The 22,715-nt window shown below is 44.6% G+C and overlaps 1 protein-coding gene across 7 annotated transcripts in view; it reads right to left on the bottom strand.

The window, feature by feature from the left end:
- mmp28 (matrix metallopeptidase 28) overlaps positions 1-22,715 on the bottom strand; it is a 136,195-nt gene that overhangs the window by 92,273 nt on the left and 21,207 nt on the right. For 6 of the 7 annotated variants that reach the window (XM_069912118.1, XM_069912121.1, XM_069912116.1 and 3 more), the window contains one exon: positions 11,476-11,555. The exons of the other annotated variant lie outside the window; for it this stretch is intronic. In XM_069912118.1, coding sequence (XP_069768219.1) covers positions 11,476-11,555 — 80 coding nt within the window. The remainder of the gene's footprint in view (positions 1-11,475; positions 11,556-22,715) is intronic. 7 annotated transcript variants of the gene reach the window in all.

Below are 22,715 nucleotides of genomic sequence, written 5' to 3'. Positions count from 1 at the left end.
GATTTGGTAGGACGTAAAAAATCTGAGCAAATTTCTACAGATGTGCAGTGCAAAATGTGCCAACCGGCAGCATTACGGTCTGTATGGGGGCACCAATACCTCTGGAGAGCTCTTCAAAAGGCAGTGGTCACAGCCCAGGACATCACAGGCAAAACCTTCCCCACCATTGAGAACATCTACGGGGAACACTGCCATTGGAGAGCAGTAGTAATTGTCAAGGATCCACACCACCCAACACACGCTCTGTTCTCGCTGCTGCCATCAGGAAAGAGGTATCGGTGCCACAAGACTCGCACCACCAGGTTCAGGAACAGCTGCTCCCCCTCCACCATCAGACTCCTTAATGACAAACTCAATCAGAGACTCATTTAAGGACTCTTATTGATTTTTTTATTCTCTCTGTCTTGCACAGTTTGTTTGCAGTATTTTTGTTAACATATCTCTCTTTTATATATGTATCATTTCTTCAATACAGTTTTTTTGCTCTACTAATCAGTAGAAATTCTACTTGGCCACAAAGAAAAGAATCTCAGGGTTGTATGTGATATCTTGTATGTACTCTGACAATAAATTTGAACTTTGAACTTTCATCCCATATACCTGCATTTATCCCATATAAACCCGAGGAAAACAGAAGACAAATGGAAAGTGTCAGAAAACCAGAAACAGAAAGTAGAAGTGGGCCATACAGCCCTTCTAACTGGCTGAGCCATTCTAGACAATCAAGGCTGATCCTCTATCTCAACACCTCCAGCGTCCCGCTGGAGCAATCTTCTCCACACCACTCTATGTAATACATCCTCTCGACTCAACAAATTCTCCTTGATGCCATTTGAATCCAGAAACCTGGCGTTCCACAATAACCATATTCAGTGACTTGACCCCAATCGCCCTCTGTGGAACAGAATTCCCAGTGACCTGACCTCGATCATCCTCTGTGGGGCAGAATTCCCAATGACCTGACCATGATTGCCCTCTGTGGGGCAGAATTCCAGACATTTATCCTTCTCTGTGAAGAAATTTCTTCTTATCTCTGTCCAAAATGTCTTAACTTGTATCTGCAATTCTTATTATAGATCTCCCAGTGAGTGGAAACATTCTCACAACATCCACAGAGCCTTGTCAGGTTTAGATACCCAAAACCCAAGGCCCAAGTAGAATTTCTACTTATTGGTAATGTAAAAAAATACTGCACACAATGTTCACATGTAAACAAATAAAGAACTGTAAACACATAAAATGTAAACAAATTGACTGGACTGAAAAGGATTTGGGAGAAGGACAAGGGAAGGTCCCTTGCAAGAAGGTCTTGCAATGGGCAAGACCTGGGGTTTGGAGCTTGGTACATGGCTGCTTGACTGCCCTAGAAAGCCTCTTGTTTTGCTTTTCAGTTTTGTATTATGCAAAATTGGAGATAGCTCTATGTTGAGAAAGAGCTCACCTCTCCCAAACCATCAGCCTGACTTGGGATTTTACAAAATAAACATGACAACTTTGGATTATAAAAAAATACATTACCTAAATCTGCCTCTTACCCGCAGAGAAGGTGGTTCTATTTATTTAACTTGTATCTCAGTGAATGATTAATCCCTGGGAGCAGAATCTACAACCTCAGCATGGTTTGTTCACTTACGGGTGGCATGGTTAGCACAACGCTGTTACAGCGCCAGTGATTGGGACTGCAGTTCGAATCCCGCGCTGTCTGTAAGGAGTTTGTGCGTTTTCCCTGTGTCTGCATGGGTTTTCCCCAGGGGCTCCGGTTTCCTCCCACCCTTCAAAGCGTGTAAATTAATTGGGTGTAAATTTGGCAGCATGGACTCATGGGCCAAAAGGGCCTGTTACAGTGCTGTATATCAAAATTTAATTGTAAAGATTTAAAATTTAAATCTGGAATCCAAAACATTTCACATACTGGGTCCTTCTCCCTGAGTCTGGGTTCAGCCTTTGTTTCTGTGTTTACGGAACTATTTATTTAAAAAAAAGAATTTGTCCTTTGGGCCTGCTGATAGCTCCCTCAGCTGTCTCCACAGAAATATCTCTCACCTGGCAGCCTTGGACGAGTCAGAGATCTGCACTGCTGGGGGATCAGCTTCCAGATTAAAATTTGCCCACTTAGTTGGAAACAATTTGGGGTGAGGATGGGGAATGGAATAAAGTTTGTGACTTTTATTGAACTCAGAGAACGGTTACTAGACTGATACCCAGATTCGACTAGCTAAGCTTGCATCTGCCGGAATTTAGGAGAGCGAGAGGGGAGTTATATGATTCATGGAGAGGTGGGGTGATTTTTTTTTTCACTCAAAGAATCATGACTCAAAAAAGGATTGGAAGGAGATTCTTCGAACATGTGTGAGGGAGAGTTTGAGATATATATGAGCAAAGGGTAGGAGAGAAGTGATTGTAGTCAAATGGGAATACTGAGCTGAGGTTCACATCATTGATTTGATTTGATTTCAGATTTATTGTCAGAGTACATATATGATATCACATACAACCCCGAGATTTTTTTCCTGTGGGCGCGGCAGATTTACCACTTACTGTCGTAAATAAAAGTACACATCGTATACATGTAAACAAATAAAGAACTGTAAACAGATAACAAATGTAAATGAACAAAAGAAATCAATAAAGTGTATAGGTAAGAGTCCTTAAATGAGTCTCTGATTGAGTTTGTCATTGAGGACTGTGATGGTAGAGGGGTAGCAGCTGTTCTTGAACTTAGTGGTGCGATCTTATGTCACCTCATGGCAGCAGCGAAAACAGAGCATGTGTGGATCCTTGATGATTGCTACTACTCTCCATTGGCAGTGTTCCCTGTAGATGGAAGGGAGGGTTTTGCCTGTGATGTCCTGGGTTGTGGCCACTACCTTTTGGAGGGCTTTACGCTTTGAGATATTGGTGTCCCCATATCAGACCATGATGCAGTTGGTCAGCACACTTTCCTCTATACATCTGTAGAAATTTGCCAGGGTTTCTGGTGTCACACCAAACCTCCGCAAACTTCTGAGGAAGTGGAGGTGTTGACGTGCTTTTTTCACGATGACATTGGTGTGTTAGATCCAGGAAAGATCTTCTGAGATAGTGACTCCCAACAACTTAGATTTACTCACCCTCTCCACCTCTGATCCCCCATTGATCACTGGATCGTACACCTCTGGCTTTCCCTTCCTGAAGTCACCAATTAGCCCCTTAGTTTTGGTGACACTGAGGGTGAGGTTGTTGTTGGTGCACCATTCAGCCAACTTTTCAATCTCCATTCTGTGTGCTGACTCATCCCCTTCCTTTATACAACCCACTACTGTGATATCATCGGCAAATTTGTAGATGGTGTTATTGTCGTACTGAGCCACACACAAGGGGATGAGAACACAGCCCTGTGGTGCTCCAGTACTGATGGAGATTGTGGAGAAGCTCTTAACTATCTTCACTGATTTTGATATGGAAGTGAGGAAATCCATGATCCAATTACACAGTGGGGTGTTGTGTCCAAGGTCTTGGAGTTTGCTGATCAGTTTTGAGGGGATGATGGTGTTGAATGCCGAACTGTAGTCGATAAAGAGCATCCCAATGTATGCTTCTTTGCTGTCCAGATGTTCTAAAGGGTTATGTAGACCCAGTGAGATACCATCCACCATAGATGTACTGGAATGTATCCATGTCACTGCTCAGACAGGAGCTGATATGTCTCAAAACACCAGCCTTTCAAAACACCCATCACTCTTGATGTAAGTGCTACTGGTCGATAGTCGTAAGGCGGGTTACTGCACCTTTTTGAAACAGGTGGGGACCATGCCTGCTGGAGTGAGATATTGAAAATATCTGTGAATACATTGGTCAGCACATATCTTTATTATCAACCAGGTTCTCAATCCGTACCAGATGCTTTCCTCGGATTCACTCTCCTGAAGGCAGCACACACATCACTGGTTCACTGGTTGCAGGCAATTTTTACACTGTGAACAGAATTTAACATTTAGGAAGTTCACCAGGCTTTGGTACTTGAAAGGTAAATGGTTACCACTCAGGAAGGTTCTTGTCGGTTTTCATAGAAAGATGTGTTGTTCATTGGACCTCCACAACTGATTCCTTAACCCATCAAGGTTTTCCAGATGATAACCTCTTTATTTCAGGTCACCACATAGCTCCATTTTATTTCTCTTATTTCAAGTGAAACATTAGGCAGCCAGTCCTCTCCTCTTGTATGGACCACAAGGGCTCTTTGTGAATTAAAACTCACAAACCGTCTTCAAAATGGGGTTTTCCACAAGCTTTCCAGCTTGTCCTGTTCCAGTCCCAGCTGCTGCTGCTGAACTGTAGAACTGAATTCTCTCTCTCTCTCACACACACACACACAGACACACACACACAGACACAGAGAAAAGCACATGACCTTCTTAGAACAGCCAACTGCACTCAGACTGCGGCACTGGACCCAATCTTCTGAGTTTGTTCATCTGTTGCTTTCCAAAACAATAATCCATTACTCCACAGCATGTCCAATTAACACCTACTTGTAAAGACCTTATAGGCATCCTTCAAAGTTTTTCAGACCTCGTGTTTGTATCTGTGTGTGACCTAACTGAAAATCCCACAGAATTTATCTCCTTTAAAACATATATATCATATATACAAAATAAAATATAACATAATCTATCACACCAGGCACAGTTCCAATGCTATCTACAAGTTTGCCGATGACATCATCAGGCAATGAGGAAGTGTACAGGAGGGAAATAGATCAGCTCTTTGAGAGGAGTCAAATCAGCAACTTTGTGCTCAGTGTCAGTAAAACCAAGGAGATGATTGTAAACTTAAGGAGGGAGTCAGGAAAACAATCCAGTCCTCATCAAGGGCTCCATCATGGAGAGGGTCAAGAACTTCAAATTTCTGAGTGTCAACATCTCCGAGGATCTGTCCTGGAGCCTCCATGTTGATGCAGTCATGAAGAAAGCTCACCAGCGGCTATAATTTGTGAGGTGTCTGAGGCCATTCAGTATGTCTCCGAAGATTCTCATAAATTTCTACAGGTGTACCGCGGAGAGCATTCTGGCTGGTTGCATCACTGTCTGGTATGGAGGCACCAACTCTCAGGACAAGAATAAACTCCAGAGGGTTGTTAATTCAGCTTGTGACATCACAGGTACTTCATCGAGGACATCTACATGAGGTGGCGTCTTAAAAAAGCAGCCTCTACCCTCAAAGACCCCCCCCCCCACCTCCCAGGCCACTCCTTCTTCACTCTGCTACCATTAGGAAAAAGGTACAGGAGCCTAAAGACGAGCACTCAATGGCACAAGGTCAGCTTCTTCCCCGCTGCCATCAGATTCCTGAATGATCAATGAACCAAAGACACTGCCTGACTTTTCATGCACAATTATTGTTATTTTTTATAGTATTGTTTTAATATAAATGTTTACCCCGTGATGCTGCCACAAAACATCGAATTTCATGACTTGTTCATGACAATGAATTCTGATTCTGAACCTTCCAAATAAATGAATGGCCATTAGGTCCAGTACTAGAAAGTAGGCTTTCCTTCAGAACCAGGTGTGGCAACAGATCTGAGCAACCACACAAAATAAAGGATCAGGATTTGAGAATAACACACCATAAACAGCTGGGCAAAGATGCATTGCAAATATTTAGCACTTGGAGAACTGAAAGGAACAAAGAATCAACATCCACTAAACTACTTACAGTAAAGGTTCAATATGTGTGGAACGAAGTAGCAAATAATTTACATCTGGGAAATGACATGTACCAAAAGAAATCAACACCAGGGAAACTGCATGTGTGATTGGTCCCATCTCCCAAACTACAGGCAGGAAGGGGTCAAGATCGAGAAAACCACATACAGCAAAGTATCCACATCTTGGAAACAAGCTACACTAAAGGATTTCTATGTAAGGGGGACGGGGGGTAGTGGGGATGGAGGGACTGGGGACAATGCGTTGGGATGGGAGGAGTGGGGATGGGACGTGGGGTGAGGTGGTGGGGAGGGGGCACGGGGACAAGGATGGTGGGACGGGAAGGGTGGGGACCGCAGGCGGTGGGGCTGGCAGGGAGCTGCGGGCATTGTGGTCACCAAATTACAGGTAATTAAATAAAGAAAAGGCACGTAGGCGACCAGGTGATGTGTCATAGCTGCATGAGGTGGGAGCAGGTGGACCCCTTGGTTCATGATGACGACATCTGCAGCGAGTGGTGGTTTTGCTTGAGGAACAGGCTCAAAATTGATAACATAGCATCTGAGCTTCAAACTCTGTGATACATCAGGGAGGTAGAGAGAGACCTGGGCATTTTTACGGGAGGCAGTCACAACCACTGGAATAGCTGCGAGTTAGACAGGTCGTGGGATGCAGAGACAGTGCTGGAGGAGACTCAGCCCTAGATCTTGTCTCCCAGCTGAAATTCTTACTCCTTGTGTGGTTAAGAGTGGGGGCTGTAGGAAGGATGAGCAACCTGACTGTGGCATCGTGGTTCAGGAAGCCACTCACAGGGGTGGTGGGGGGGGGGAGAGAAAAGAAAGGCATTTGCAATTGGAGATAGTATGGTTAGGGGGAGATACAATGATCTCTGTCGCAGGGATCGAGCAGCCCGAAGGCTGTGTTGCCCGCCTGGTGCCAGGCAGAAGAAGTTGCAGTGGGAGAGGAAAGATTCAGTTGTCATGGTCATGGTCCTTGTGGGTACCAACGTCATAGGAAGAACCAGGAAAGAGGTTCCGCTGAGGGAATATGAGGAGCTAGGGACTAAATTAAAAAAGCAGAACCAAAAAGGTGGTCATCTCAGAGGGTGGGGAATCTGTGGAATTCGCTGCCATTGAAGCAGTGGAGGCGACCTCAGTAAATGTATTTCAGAAGAGGTTGGATAGATTTTCACATAGTCAGGGAATTAAGAGAAATAGGGAAAAGGCAGGTGGGTGGAGATGAGCCAATCAGATCAGCCACGTTCTTATTGAATGGCAGAGCAGGTACACAGTACCTTTGACACTCTACCAGGTACAGGGGCGTTAAAGTCAGGACTGCCGGGCTGCAAAATAACTTCTTCCCACAGACTGTGAGATTGATGAACAGTAAATTATTCTGAAATATTTATATTTATTTGTTTTAAATTAGATCTTTATGTAATGATTATGTGCTATGTATTGTGTGTGTGCCTGTGTGTAAACTGTGGTCCGGAGAAAGGTCACCAAGGCGATGGATCGTCATGTCCTGCACAAGACACAGGCCATGAGAGGAGGTGGAGGTGAGTGAACTTAGTGGGGATGGTGGGTTCTTGTGATGAATACAGGTCATGAACTCCGGCTGTTCTAAATTCTTGCAGCCTCTCATTCACTGACTGTGAAATGCCAGTCTCGTCCCCTGAGTTTTGCTGGAAAGAGAGCTGGGCATATTTTGTATCATATGATCAGGAACAGAAAGCGAAAAACATGCTTAATGCAAGCATACTCTCTGTAGAGTACAAGTATAACATCACTGCAGCAATACCCTTGAATATGGCTGCCTTCTAATGCTAGGGGAGCTACTGGATTTTATAAAGCATATAAAAACCTGCATTCAGCTGTCACATTGCAGGGGGCAGTTTTGTGCAAGGCTCCCAAGTTGTAATCTCCTACTACACAAGGTCCCTGTGGCCCCATATAATGCAGAAAGCAAAGGTCTCAGATCAAGTTTATGATGATGCAGAGATAAAGTTATTCTGTGAGCAGTCCAATTAAACATCTAATACATTGTACAATGAGTAAGATACAGGACAGAAATGCAGAATTACAAAGAGAGATCAGTTGACCCAGAACAAAGGCAACATCAGTTTACACGTGTGAGGTTCACTCAGGAGCCTGATAATGGCGGGACTGTCCTTGAACCCAGTGGTGTGTGGTCTCACACTCGTGAGTCCTCCTCCTGATGGGAAGGTGGTGAAGAGAGTGTGGCTGGCAGGAGGGAGTACAGATGAGGCAGATGCTGTGAGTGATGGCCTGAGCCATGTTTAAACCCCCTGCACTTTTTGCGGTCTTGAGCAGAGCAGATTCCGTTACACCAGTGATGCACCCTAATGGGATACTTTTAATGGTGCATCTCTAAAGTTGTTAAGAGGAACAGGTGACAATCCAAATATTTTCAGGCACTGGGGAGCTTTCTTGGCTATTGCATCCACATAGGGCAGGTCATTGGAGATGTTATCTTCTAGGAACTTAAAACTGCCCATTATCTTCACCTCATCACCATTGCTGGGGAGCAGGGGATGACCTCTGCCCCTCCTCTGGAATGAGGTGGTTGCCCTTGCATGAAGCCACTCGCCCCCATCTCCCTTCGTTACTCCGACTCATCATTGACCAAGATCCCGCCTATGACATCGGTGCCATCTGCAAATTTGTAGGTGGAGTTTGAGCAGTATTTGGCCACACCTTCTGGTGTAGAGCAATTACAGTAGTGGGTGGAATGCACAGCCTGAAGGATCCTGGTGTTGGGATTATCACAGTAGAGGAGTTTCCACCTGATTGCACACTGAGGGACAGGAAGTCGTGGATCTGTTTGCAGGGGGTGGGAGGGGGGTGGTGATGAGGCCATGAAGTTTGGCAATGAGTTTGCTTTCTGCTCTTTTGCTGAAGGTGATGTTACAGCTAATCTACAGTAATCTGATGTAGGTGTTAACCACATGTTCAAGGCTGTGTAGGGCCAAGGTGCTGGCAGCAGCTGTGGACCTGCAATGCAGGTGAATGGAGATTATTGAGGGTGGCTGTGAGGGTGGGTTTAATGTGAACCACAACCAGCCACTGGAAGCACTTCACAAGGGCAGACACCAGAACCACCAGCTAGTCAGATAGGCCTTGGCGGGAATGATCATGGGAGGCCAAGGTTCGGATGTCGCAGAGGATCATGGGGATGGAGAAGTTCAGGGATGCATATTAGATGGGGATAGGAAATGGGTGAGGCAAGAGTGATTTATGGAGGGGGTGGGAGGGGATCAGGAGAAGATCATCAGAGGATTGAGGAATTGATGGGAGACTTCCAATGGTATTTGCAGTGACCCCGGTGGGCTTGTGGATAGGAATGGATGGTGTGGTGGGGGGTGGGGGGGGAAGGAATCAGATTTCCATTAACCATGAAAAGTTAAAGTAGGAAGGATGTTTCAATTCCGTGAAATTCAAAAGCCAGCCTCACTGTCTAGCTTGAACCTGCTTCAGCCTTTACAGCTGGTGCTGACGACAAGCCTCACATCCCTGACATACCTCCATGTACATAATGTCTACCCTTTGACCTCACTATGTCGTCCAATGGAAAACACAAGCAAGGCCGAGAAGCAGCTGAACCAGCTACTGGGTAATAAATGTTCCACTGTGACTAGAAGTTCAAGATCACAATATATGGCTCCCTGGAAAAGGAAGGGAGAAGAAAATCATTAATAAAGCAGCTAGTAAATTATTCTCATCCCAGATGCGGCTGGGGTAATGTTGACGGGTAATCTTGGATTGGTCATTTCAGAGCAGACACACACTAATGGCACCAGTGCCTGCCACTGATATGATCTCGAAACAGTTCACAAATTGAAATGTCTGTGCTGTGAATCAAGCTGCCATGGTGATGGAGGTGGTTACTGCAAATTATATGTGGCTGCAAGGTCCCCACAGAAAGCCCCGACCAAGGTACATGAGGTAGCAGAAGCCAAAACAAGGTTCTTTCAGGAGGTCTTCACAGCTGTAGCCCAGAGAACACTTAGTCACATGACACAACGCAGCAACTATTGTTCACCTACAATATTATAGGTACAACATTGGGGTACTATTATTTCAATTCAATACAATGGTCTTGCCTCTGTCCAGAACATTCCAAGACAGAATAAGCATGGGAGTGTTAATGCTTTTTCCCAAGGATCAACACCACAGCACATTACTCACTAAGGTTTGCTGGAAGATACCCCTTCATTCATAAGATAATTAATCACAGACAAATCTCACTGAATGGCCTGGCACTACCTCTGATTTTACTCACAGTCATTCCAATATATCTGCATCCTTCATTATTTGTTCAAGTCTATGGGTAAGGATACCATTTGCTGCTTCATTCATTTGTCAAGTTCCAGATGGCCACAGAATCAGCAACGATCTGTCTGCACTCACCTCATTTCACGCATCACATTCCCATTAGCCTCTCCCCCCATTCTCCCACTAGATGTACAATTTACACTGATCTGTGGATGGGGGTAGAAACCAGAGCACCGAACGTTCACACAGATAGTACCCGAGGTCAGGATTGAACCTGGATCTCTAGTGCTAATGAAGCAGCAGTTCTATGCCCTGTAGCACTACAGCTTTGCCCTATAATTGTCAATTTACACTGTAATCAGTGTGAAGCTGAAAGCAGCATCAACCTCCTGATAATAGAACATACACATGCACACACCACAAGCATGCATGGACGCACACATATGCATGTGTGCACACCAGACACGTGTGCACGCATCACACACACAATCACCACATGCATGAACAGGCATGCACACACCAGGCGCACACACATGAACACACTTGATGCACACACATGCAGACACACACAAACCACATGCATGCATGCACATACACACTACAGACATGTACATGCACACACACACCATATGCATACAACATCTATGCACGCAGACACACACAGACCACATGCATGCACACCCCCCCCCCACACACACACGCATACACACACGCAACCAGCAAATCTTGGACACTGCCCACCACATAGAAGGCTCTTTAGTCTATCAAGTCTATACTGGCGCTTGCTAATCCCACCTACTTTTGCAATAAATTGTTCTCTCTCGCATGCCAGTCATTCTCACTGGGTGCAATTCACCATCATCAATTACCCTCACATCGGTACGTCTTTGGAATGGAGGAGCACCCTGGGAGAAACTCTGCAGTTACAGCGTGCTGGAGCGGAGAGGCAGCACTATTGCCTGTGCAGCCCTGCCACACACGTTCACAACTCATTCACAGTTTACATTCCTCCACGAGAATATTCATCAGGCAACATTTATAGAGCAGAAATTTTGGATTGTTGCCTTTGCTGTTCTATTTTAAATGATTCACTGACAACTTATCCAAAAATGGATGCTTGAACTGATATCTTTATCTTGGCAGATCTGTCTCTGATTCCTTCACCAGAGCCAGCCCCAGCTCAGCTAGGTAAACAGTAGTTGTAGACTACCAGCCAAAGCTCACACTGTCATTGTAATATAAGTGCTGAGTTTTGTGTCCTCAGTATTATATTTAACCATAAATCCTTCAAACAAAACATCAAGATCTGAGAATGAAAGGAAGATGTCATTGTGCTGGTCGCCTTGCTTAAGGCCCAGTCAACAGCCCTGGTTTAATTCCATGCTCAGAGCAGGAAAGACACAGAACGAAGATGATTGTCTTCGCTCTGCAGATCCTCGTGGCTGCAGCTCATCTATGAATCCCCTGGGACGCAGCACTGGTGTTTTGCTTACCTCACTGCCTCCATGAGCTGTACAGAGTTCAACCCCTCAAAGGGCCCATGTTCAAGGTAGCCATACTTTTCCAAGAAAGCCTTTGGGAAGAAGGAGCAAAGTCTGTATTAAGATCAAAACAACAGAAGAAAGGGAGCTGCACTCTGGCATTAATCCATCGTGCCCATCCAATCCCCTTATTAATCCTGGCCATTTGGGCTTGCATTCATTTACAATGACTATGAACATTTATGGTTTTTTTTGCATTTATTGACTCTATTTAATTCAATTAAATATACTATTGGTGTGGCTTTGTAGTTTACTTTACTAAGTACCTATTTCGTGGTAGCAAGTACAAATGTCGGTGCATAGGTGCATTGCTTATGACAATAAACCCATCTACGGCAAACCTTCACGTATCTAATGGAACAACTTAGAGCCCAAAGAGGTTGTAGCTTTTTATAATCAGTGGGCTGGAGAGGAACACAGCCAGCCTCTGGGAAAGGCCCTGCTCCCGTCGTGCTGGACGATGACTTGCCCAAGTATTGCTCATGCACAGTGGGTAAATGGGGTCATTATAAGCCGACTCCTCTCTGATTTTGCTGCCTGCCTAACCCCGACTCTTGTGGGCAAATAATGGACCAAAGATGTCCAATGACAAACAAAGCTAAATCTGACCCTTTCTTCTTGCACAGGACAATGAGATGAAGGAGTAATTTTTTTTTTAAATTATTCAGACTCCTTGTAGCTGATGAGGGGACCGGGTTACCCTTTACTTAATGTGGAGGCTGCGTAACCTGCTGAGTTTCTCCAGCACATTTGACCCTAGACTCTCTTGCCAATTCACAGCTCCAGTGATGCAGGTGATGCAGGTTCAAGCCCAATCTCGGCAGACATCTGAGAGGGTTTCCAACCCCCGGTTCCCTCCCGCATCCCAAACAGTTGTAGATTAATTGCCTGCTGTAAATTTCCCTTTGAGTGGGTGAGTGGTGGAACCTGGGGGAGTTGGTGGGGAGAATAGTTTTCAGTGGTATAATGGGCTTACTCTGCCACAGTGGACTTGCTGGACTGAAATAGCCACTTTCTACACCATGTGGAAATGTTGGAATGTGTAAGGAGTTTGGGAGTGTGTATTCTGCACTTCCTTCACATTCCCAGAAAAGTGCTAACAAGGAGCCTCTGTGAGATTGTGGACAAGAGAAAGCAGACACTGGAATCTAGAGCATCAAACTATCTGCTGGAGAACCTCAGCAGGTCGAGCAGCGGCAGAGGGTGAAAAAGAACGTTTCAGGCCAGGACCCTTCATCTTTTAGGGGATAATGTACAGTAAAGCCCACTGGGCCATAGCATCCACACAATTCCCTGATGAATAATAAGTGGTAATTAGGGGTAATAACCCACCAAAACTGCACTTCCTTAGGTGCAGAGGAATTCAGAGCACCTGAAGAAACCCCATGCGACCCCAGGGAGAATGTACAAATCCCCACAGAGCATTGGAGGTCAGGATCCAACTGGGGTGTTGGAGCTGAGAAATAGTGGTATGAATGCTGATCTTTTTTGTTGCTGTCATGAAATGTGGTACTGTATAAAAAAATCTTCATTCTCTAACAAAAAAAAACTTGCTTGAGCTTATGGCTATAATACAAACTCAATTATTAGCATCTTTGATGCTCCATCAGAGGAATACAGTCACAGGCCACACTAAATACTCCCTTCTGTGTTTATACATTATCCATTGACCTGTTCGGGCCATTGTATTGACTGTAAGCTGTTGGATGCTGGACAATTTTAATTTCTTGTAGTCAGTTTGGGAATTGATTAAACTATTCAGAAACAGTGACCCACCAGGGGTTGGAAAAGACGCAAAACTCTCATTGCTCTCCGGAGCACTAAATGCAGGCAGTTCATGGTATCCCGACATTTCCAAAGTTCATCCCATTGTGGGTCAATGCTTGGTGCTACTTGGAACTCTGTACGATTGTTTACAAAACATAAAATAAAACACATCTCCTCCCCACCCTCCCATTTTTTCCAGATCAACTTCAGTGTAATTAAACGTTCTCTCAAGAATTGTTTATCTCCCTTTACATCATTTGCCACTAATTGAAGACTATAGAAACTCTCTGCAACTGAATAGGTTCCCTTTGTGTGTCAATTTGAGGTAAATAGAACTCATGTAGGGGCCATCACATAACCTTCCTTCTGTTTGGAAATGTGACAGCATCCTTCATCAATGCTACCACACCTACCCTGCTGCATCTTTCCACAATATGGTTTCTATTGTTGCAAATATTTCACAGCTTCAGATAAGTGTGTGTAGTACACCAGCCCCTTTCAAAGTACAGTCCCTGGGAGGCCCTCCTGAGACCCGGGTGCGATTACTGGGGCAAAGGTGCTGGAAGCACTTTTCAAATCACAAGGGAATCAACCCATTAAATGGCAATTTAAGGGGGATCCCACATGTCACACACTCACCGGAAGTACCACCGAATGTTTGGAACCTGGCTGTCCAGTGACAAACACACACAAGTGCTGACATCACCGGAATAAGTGTGTCGGCCATTTTCATTTTCAAATCACCTGTGGACATGACCTAGGTAAGTTTAACTGGGTTACCCAACTCCCTTTGATGTAGGACAGGGACCTGGTTGGATCCTTTCAAACTGCTGCATAACTAGGGCACTAACCGGGCAAATGATGCCATTTTACATGGCAGGTGAAAGGGTCTATTGATGAATATTCCCTTTGTCATTTTTATTGTTTTTTTTTCATCTGGATTCTGCACTTCTGGGAATATTTCTGATTTTCTTGTTATCTTTCTGTTCACCGGACCATTTCTTCTGCATATCAGTTCCCATTCCCCTGCCCAATTAGTTTCAACCACACCCATTTCCTTTTCTTCTCACCGCTCAGTGACTTACCCTCACACCAGGACTGCTGTGGTATTTAACGTGGCTCAGAGTGGCCAGGTTTCGGCACTGTTGGCAGTGCCCAGTGGGGCCCAGCTCTGTGCCAGGTGGGCAGACAGGTAGATCAATAGAAAGAAAGATGGACAGAACAGACAGACAGATAGATAGACAAATAGAAACTGACGGACTAAAAGATAGATAGGAAGATGGATATGTGGACAGACAGCTGGACGGATAAGAAGGAAAGCTCTATTCCCTAGCCTTAATAGCTGGCAATGTTATGCGAACCCCAGCCCTACTCCACTCAGATCACATGGTGAAATTTGGCTGCTGGGTAACTGCTTCAGGAATGAGTTTAATCACAGGAATCTTTAAGAGCAATTTTGGTCTCGGGTTAATCCAATTTGATTTAGGCTTGCAGCCTACATTGAGTCAAATATCACCAAATATGGGTTGAATAAACAGTGATAGCCCATCCTGTGTATTTCTTCCACACTGAGGCTACACGAGTTCAGAAATACTGGTACTGCTCTTCTCCATCAATCCTGCTGCTGGCTGACAGCTTACGTTGATCAGCAGGCAAATTGCTGGGGTGGCCCGAGGAGCCGATGCTGGGTATGCCATGGACACACCTAATGTAATCTTCGGAACCCCTGGGAATCGCCAGCAATATGATGAGGAATCCTGGCCCACAAACCCCTTGGCTCGTGGAAGAACATTAGCTGCAGTTCATTGATATGCGATCGGGTGGCATGGATAGCGCAGCGGATACTGCGATACTGTTACAGTGCCAGTGAATGGGGTTCGAAACCGCCACTATCTGTAAGGAGTTTGCATGCTCTCCCCGCGACTGCATGGGTTTTCCCCAGGTACTCCAGTTTCCTCCCACCCTCCAAAATGTATGGGCTTTGTATGCTAATTGGGTGCTATGTGTCTTCTATTGTGCTGTATCGTTAATTTTTTTTAAATTAAGTTCCTTGAATAAGTAAACTACAGAATGGTGTGACATTATATTTATAGATGGTTTGAGAGGAATTGCTAGAGCACACAAACATTTTAAAACAGAATATTTGCAGGCTTTTGCAGAATGCTTTTTGCAAAAGAGCAACAAAGTATCAACATACAGCTTGCCTGGGAAAGTATGTAATCTTTGCAGGCAGACAGAACTGTTTTGCTCTCAGAGAGGGAAGGTGTGAAACAGAGAGAAAAGAGATAGAAATCAGTTCCAGAAGGACAAAGCTGGCAAATGTTTGGAAGACTGTCTGGTCAAAGGAGAAGACTACTGTCTGAAAGGTGACCTGAAAGAAGGAGGATCATCTGGAGAACCCTGAAGGGGGCAAGTTTCGTCAGCCAGATTGATTAAACAGGAATCAGGTGCAGATGTCCTGGAAGAGGAATCTCTCTCAGAAAACCAGCAAGAATCCTCTGAAGTGATAACCATTTGCCTGTTAAGCACCATCCTAACATCTGTGCACAGTACAAGAATTGTTTGCAACCAGTGAGATTGGACTGTGATCCAAAGAACTTTTCTAATCTTGAATACACATTACTCACATCTGCGCTTAGTATTAGAGGGTTGATTAAGTAGGTTAGGTTGGTTAAGTAAGTAGGTTAAGTAATAAATTAAAGTCTAATTCTGTTTTCTTGTTCAAATATAATTAAAAACTTTTGTTTAAGTAACCCTGTGTTGTGGTGCAGATCTATTGCTGCTGGTTTTTGGGGTCCTCTGGACTCCATTACAATGGGGTTTAAAAGATGAAATAAATTATTTTCCAAAGTCAGCAAAGGGTGGAGGGCAAGATAGGGGGACAGTGAATGCAGAGCAGCTTGATGGGTGTAAAGTGCCCACCAGATGCCTCCGACAGTCAATACGAGCTGTGATCCATTTTAGTGTGTGTGGTTTTACTGCACTGTGGTGGAGAGGCAGTTCAGGTGTCACCAGGTAATACCAATTTACCAGCACAAGGCAGCCAAGGTAGAGTCACACAGCACAAAGAGCCTTGATCACAATGTGATATTGTCCTACTCTGGGCTGTTGTCTCCCGTGTTCAATGTGCCTTCCCCTCACACTGAGGGGTGGTGACTCAATGCTCTCGGCCGCAGCGGAGAGGAGATTACCTTCAGCTCTGCAAAACACTGGCGCTGAGACAAGGATCCTTTTCTCTACCCAGTCCAGTGTCAGGAAGGTCGTGGTCATAAGATTCTTTTGCAATGTGCCATGCCTGCCAGCGTGAAGCTAAAGGGGAGGCGGGAGAATGAGAACAACCAGGGGATTCGGAGCTCATGAGGCAACAGAGACAAACTTTGAGGAGCAGAAGAGGAATTGGTAAAGGCTGGAGGGCTGGAGAGGGAGGCAAGGAATCCAGAGAATTATGGATCAGACTTTGAGTTCAACCTAGACAACCTGATGAACTATTGTTTCTCCAGACCAGAGTGCACACACATGCACCCATTATTAAGAAGCTGTGATCAGTCTGTGTCTCAGCATCTGACATACCAGAATGCTCATTGAAATAATAATAACATGAAATTATTTATTTATGGACAATCGGGTGTGTATGCACAAAACTTTGAGAGCATGTCATAAAGTGGCTGAATAATAATGCATATTGTATCAGTGACCTCTTACGTGGCAGGATGGTATTCCACCTATTTGTGAACCTCGTGGTTCAATACATGCTTTGTTTCACTCTGCAGAGATACGCATCTTCTGCCAAAAATATCTTAATACCACCAATATTTAAATTTAGATTTTTCCTAAGAATCGCACTCACAATAACTCATTGTCGTGGTTCTGGGAATGTGGAAGCAGAGAGCGCTCTCCTCTGGAGTCAAAGCTTATGCATTAACCATATAACCATTTACGGTGCGAAAACAGGCCATGTCGGCCTTTCGAGTCCGTACCGGTTCACTAGAACAACTCCACTAGCTCAAACCTCCCGCTCACCGCCAATTACCCTCCAACCCCCTCACCTCCATGTACACATCCAACCTTCTCTTAAATGACAGAAGGGACCCTGCCACAACTATCTTGACCACATGTTAGCAGATGCGCTGTTTAAATTGGCATTATGGTCACCAAAGATATTGTGGGCCAATGTTCCTATGCTACCCAGTTTTATGTTCCATGTATTCCAGACTCTCGCCACTTTATGGCAGGGAAGAAAATTTCTTAAATCCTCTCTAATCCTATCTTGATCGATACAAAAGTATTTTTCAGACACCTGAGTATTTAATCAAAGAGTCACGGGATTCTTCCCCGAGAGATAAATATGCAAATATTGCTGCTTTGACAACGTGGTTAAGAAGGAAGTCCACGATAACTGAGCCCCATTTTTGCTCCAATGTCTCGTTCAGTTCGACAACTGAGCTGGAGGAGCATTTCCTCCTGATTACTTGCTTGGTTGCTGATACTGAATTGGACATCTGTCATTCCGCAAGTGCAGCCTTTCTTATTTCCCCACCATCCCCTCCAATTGTCATTCAGCTGAAAGATGGGAGAGTATCAGCTAATATTGGACCACTTCCCTTCAAGTTAACTCCTTATGGTCAATGGATCAGGGAGATTTCCATCCTCTGGCCTTCCTTAATGTACCCGATCAGGCCTACAGCGTACTGGGTGACACAAGCACTGCGCACCTCCAATGACCAGACGTGACGCTGAAACAATTCAAACACCGCGAGCTGGCAATGCGCAGATTGTCCTCACTGACCCTAGTGACTCAGCTGCAGACTGGCCCATCAGTTACTGCCTGATGTAACTCAGCTGCAGGAATTATTTACCTACTTTGGTTTATATATAAAAGCACAATGTAGTAGCTGGTTGATTTTGATTGGTACCGGTCCCATTACACTTGCGCATGGAGGCAGAGATTCTGCAGCGACTGTGTAAAGAGAGGGCATTTACTATCGGACAGACTGAGTCTCAGCTCCCACATTTATTACACAGAAAATGGGTCAGTTGGTTCAGCTGGTCCACACTGGTGACTTTGCTTCATCCATTCCTCTTTACCTTCCCCCATTCATCGCCCTGCCCCTTCCACCCACCCTCAATGCATTTTCTGGCTGGATCTCATTGTGGGGGCAGGAAAGAGAGACAGTTGCACATCTGCAGGGTGTTTCAGCAACAATCCTGTTCTTGTCTTTGCTTACTTACATCAGCGTGGGATTCATGCTCCCTCTCTCCTTCTCTCATTCATTCCATCCTCTCTTATCCCACTGCCCTTCCCTCTTATCACCATTCTCTCCCCCTCTCTTTCTTTAGCTCTCTCCTCTTTCTCTTCTCCCTTCGCCCTCCCATCTCAGCGAGGAGAGTCAGATATGTGTGGCTATGATTACAAGCGATACCAATTCATAACAGAAGCAGTTTCGCAGAAGTTGTGCCAGCATTTATAAAGTTCATCTAAGGGATGCTCAGTAAATGCAAGCTCAGAATATCAACTTATCAAGTTATACAACATTTTGGACAGTTTTGAAAGCCTCTGAACCATATTACCGCCTCTTATTTTCCAAACATGTTTGAGATAACAGCCTAAATAAATCCCTACCTTGTCATTTTTTCCATTCTTTGTTCATAGTTGGAAATTCTAAAAAAAAAACTCAATGTTCCATTCCTAATTGGTGCAAAGACTTTGCCAAGTTTGTTAAGGTGGAATATTAACTACAGGTTACATTGGGGTTCTGGTTTTAAAAATTATATTTTACCAAGAAATTCAATAACACAACTCTTTCACCTAAACGCTATGCAACTGACAATCTTTCTACAATGTAATATTTGGGGTTGTTTCATGGCAGTAAAGATATCTGACAGCACAAAAGTCTGCACACACTGTGGATGAAGTAAAAACGATGCTGGAGAAAGTCAGCAGGAAAAAGACTGTCCTTCAGAAAGCAAAGAGAAAGACATAATCAATGTTTGGGGTTTAAGCCCTTCATCAAGGGATGGAAAAAATGTCAGTAGGGGTTTGAATAAAAATGTAAGGTGGGGGGAGGCCTGGGGGAAGAGAGCAGGTTAGCAGAAACCGGAGAAGTCGATGTTAACGCCATCCGGCTGGAAAATCAGGTAGTGATTCTCCAATTTATGGCTAACTGACAGCTGTAAATGGGCACCACATCAACGCAATTCCTATGCAGGAGGAGCATGTGAGGATGTTGTTTCCTGTGGGATGTTCTTGTTGAAACTTGGACCAGATGCCACCATCCTGGGACAACACACCTCACCTGCCAGGTGGGTGAATAACTTGCCTTCTTCCTTAGTACCTTCCCCACACAGCACTTCACCCCAATCTCCATGCTAACATCTGAACTGCCCTCTGTCAGAGAGAATAATTTCCCCACCAATAAAAATGCTGGTCCTATATTTCCTGTCACAGAATGCTTCTTCCCACCTCCCACATCTCGACAATTGCTAGACTCCAAAAGCTCCCATCCCACTCATTCACACACGCGTCTCCCTCAATCCTGTGGCAGAAGATACAGGAGTTTGAAAGCACACACCACCAGATTTAAGGACATCTCTTTCCCTGTTATTGGACTAAATAAAGCTGCCTTTTTCAAACCTTTTCTCTGTAACACTATACTCTGCTCGTTTAGGGTTTTTTTAAAAGATTTAGAGACATAGTACTTTACCAGACCCTTCTGGCCCACGAGCCTGCACTTCCCAAATACACCAATTTACCTCCTTACCCCGTGCACCTTTGGAACTGCTGGTGCCATGTGCTAGTGAGGGTAGAAATAGGAGAATGTGGAGGATGAATGCGTGGCTAAAGAGATGGTGCAGGGGGCAAGGGATAAGATTTCTGGATCATTGGGATCTCCTCTGGGGAAGGTCGGACCTGTACAAAAGGGACGGACTCCACTTAAACTGGAGGGGGACAAATGTGCTGGCAAGCAGATTTGCTAGAGCTGTGGGGGAAGGTTTAAACTAGTTTGGCAGGGGGGTGGGGAACAGAGTGTGAGAGTAGTGTCAAGGGAGCATGGCCACCTAGATAGGAATAATAACGATGACAAAGGTAAGATGGAGATTAGGGTAAAAGGTAGAAAAGAGAATATATGTGAGAGTCATTCTCTGAAATGCATATATTTTAATGCAAGAAGCATAGTGAACAAGGTAGATGAGCTTAGAGCATGGACAGATATTTGGGGTCATGATATTGTGGCAATTAGTGAGACCTGGCTACAGGAGGGGCAGGACTGGCAACTTAATATTCCAGGATACATTTGTTTTAGATGTGATAGATCAGGTGTTAAAAAAGGGGGAGGAGTTGCTGTGCTTGTTAAGGAGGACATTACTGCCGTGAGGTGGCAGGATGGTCTGGAGCACACATGTCAAACTCTGGCCCGCGGGCCAAATTTGGCCCGCGATATAATTATATTTGGCCCGCAAGATCATTTCAAAAATGTATTAGAGGTGGCCCGCTGGCCGCCGCGCCAGTATAGCGCATACACAGTAATACAACAAATCCCAGAATGCATTGGCGTCAGCCTGCTAATCACTCCCACCTCCTCTGTTTACGTTGCAGGGTCTCACCGTGGACTCTGGTTTTGGGGCCTGGCCGGTGTCAGGGCAAGCCAAGGCTGCTTCCCAGCGCCCGGAACCGGAGGCCTCGGGCCTGACCTCGCCAGGACCGTTGCCCACTCCCCCTCCCTGCCGCAGGCCGATCCGCGACTCACGGCGATGGGGCCGCTGATCCGCTGAGATGCCGTCCTGCAGCGAGAGCCGATGCCCCCGCACTGTCGTTGTCCAACCTGATCGCCCGCAAACCCCGCCCTCCCGCACACAGGCCTGAGTAAGTATTATGAACTTTAATCTCAGGATAAAACGATCTTCCAATAGTTTCATGTCACAGTGATAAATATATTCCTGGTTAAAAATGGTCCTGCACCTGGATTTATGCATTAGGCATAAAACTTGAAAAGTGTGTAAATCAAAGGATATCTGTACCAATGGAAAAAGGGCATGGCAAATAACCCTGCTAGAGTTCATGCCCACAATCAGTCACCCATTGGATTGTTTCAGGAATCATGTTATTCTCCCACATTCTCAATAGCCCTCAGATTTTACTATTCGACAGCACACTAGCAACATTTGACAAATCCTCTATAGAGAAATATTATTTATTGAATATTTTATTTCTCATTTGTTAATGCTTCTGGAAAGAGTTTATCCAAAACTATTATTAGACATTTATTTTAATAAGAAAAAGTTTAACATTACATATGTTGAAAGAAGAGAAAACATGTAGATGTTGTTGAAAATTTTCAATAAATATTTAGTTCGGCCCTCGACTTAGTCCAAGTTTTTAATTTTGGCCCTCCGTGAATTTGAGTTTGACACCCCTGGTCTGGAGGGATCGTCCAGTGAGGCTGTTTGGGTGGAATTAAGGGGTGAAGGAGGCATGAGGGTGCTAATAGGGGTGTATTACAGACCACCAAATGGGCCAAGAAAATTAGAGGAACAAATTTGTAGGAGATAACGTATATGTGTGAGAATCATAAGGTAGTGATCATGGGAGATTTTAACTTCCCTCACATTGATTGGGATACCCATACAGTTAGAGGGCTGGATGGGCTAGAGTTCGTTAATTGTGTTCAAGATTGTTTTCTAAATCAATTAGTAGAAGAACCAACTCCGGACGGTATAATACTAGATCTCCTGTTAGGGAATGAGCTAGGTCAGGTATCGGACATTATTGTTGGAGAACAAATTGGGTCTAGTGATCATAACTCTGTTAGTTTTAGGGTAGTTTTAGGGAAGAGCAAGGAGGGGCCTATTGAGTTTCTAGATTGGAGAAGAGCAAATTTCAAAGGAATAAGATGGGATTTGGGGAGTATTGAGTGGGACAGGATATTTTCAGGTAAGGATGTAAATGAAAAATGGATGATATTCAAAACAAGAAATTTTGAGGGTACAGAGTAGATATGTCCCAGTGAGGATCAAAGAAAGGCTGGAAGTCATAGGGAGGCTTGGTTTTTGTGGAATATTGGAAATTTGGTTAGGAGAAAAAGGGAGGTGTACAAGAGGTATAAAGAGCAAGGAGCTGAGAATTTGAAGGAGGACTACAAGGAGTGTAGAAGGAATCTTAAGAAAGAAATTAGAAAGGCCAAAAAAAGGCATGAAGCGGCTTTGGCAGACAGAGTAAAAATAAATCCAAAGGGTTTCTATAGGTACATTAAAAGTAAAAGATTAGTGAGGGATAAAATTGGACCCTTTGTAGATAGCGAGGGTAGGCTGAGTGAGAAATCAGAGGAAATGGGGGAAATATTGAATGATTTCTTTGCCTCGGTATTCATTAGGGAAAAAGATATTGAACCAGTTGAAGTAAAGAAAAGTAGTGGGGAGGTCATGAAGCA

This window comes from Narcine bancroftii, chromosome 14, assembly GCF_036971445.1.
Source record: "Narcine bancroftii isolate sNarBan1 chromosome 14, sNarBan1.hap1, whole genome shotgun sequence".
In the NCBI taxonomy this organism is placed as follows: Eukaryota; Metazoa; Chordata; class Chondrichthyes; order Torpediniformes; family Narcinidae; genus Narcine; species Narcine bancroftii.
Note: the sequence above shows the minus strand (reverse complement) of the source record. Positions and strands in the feature narration are given on the sequence as shown.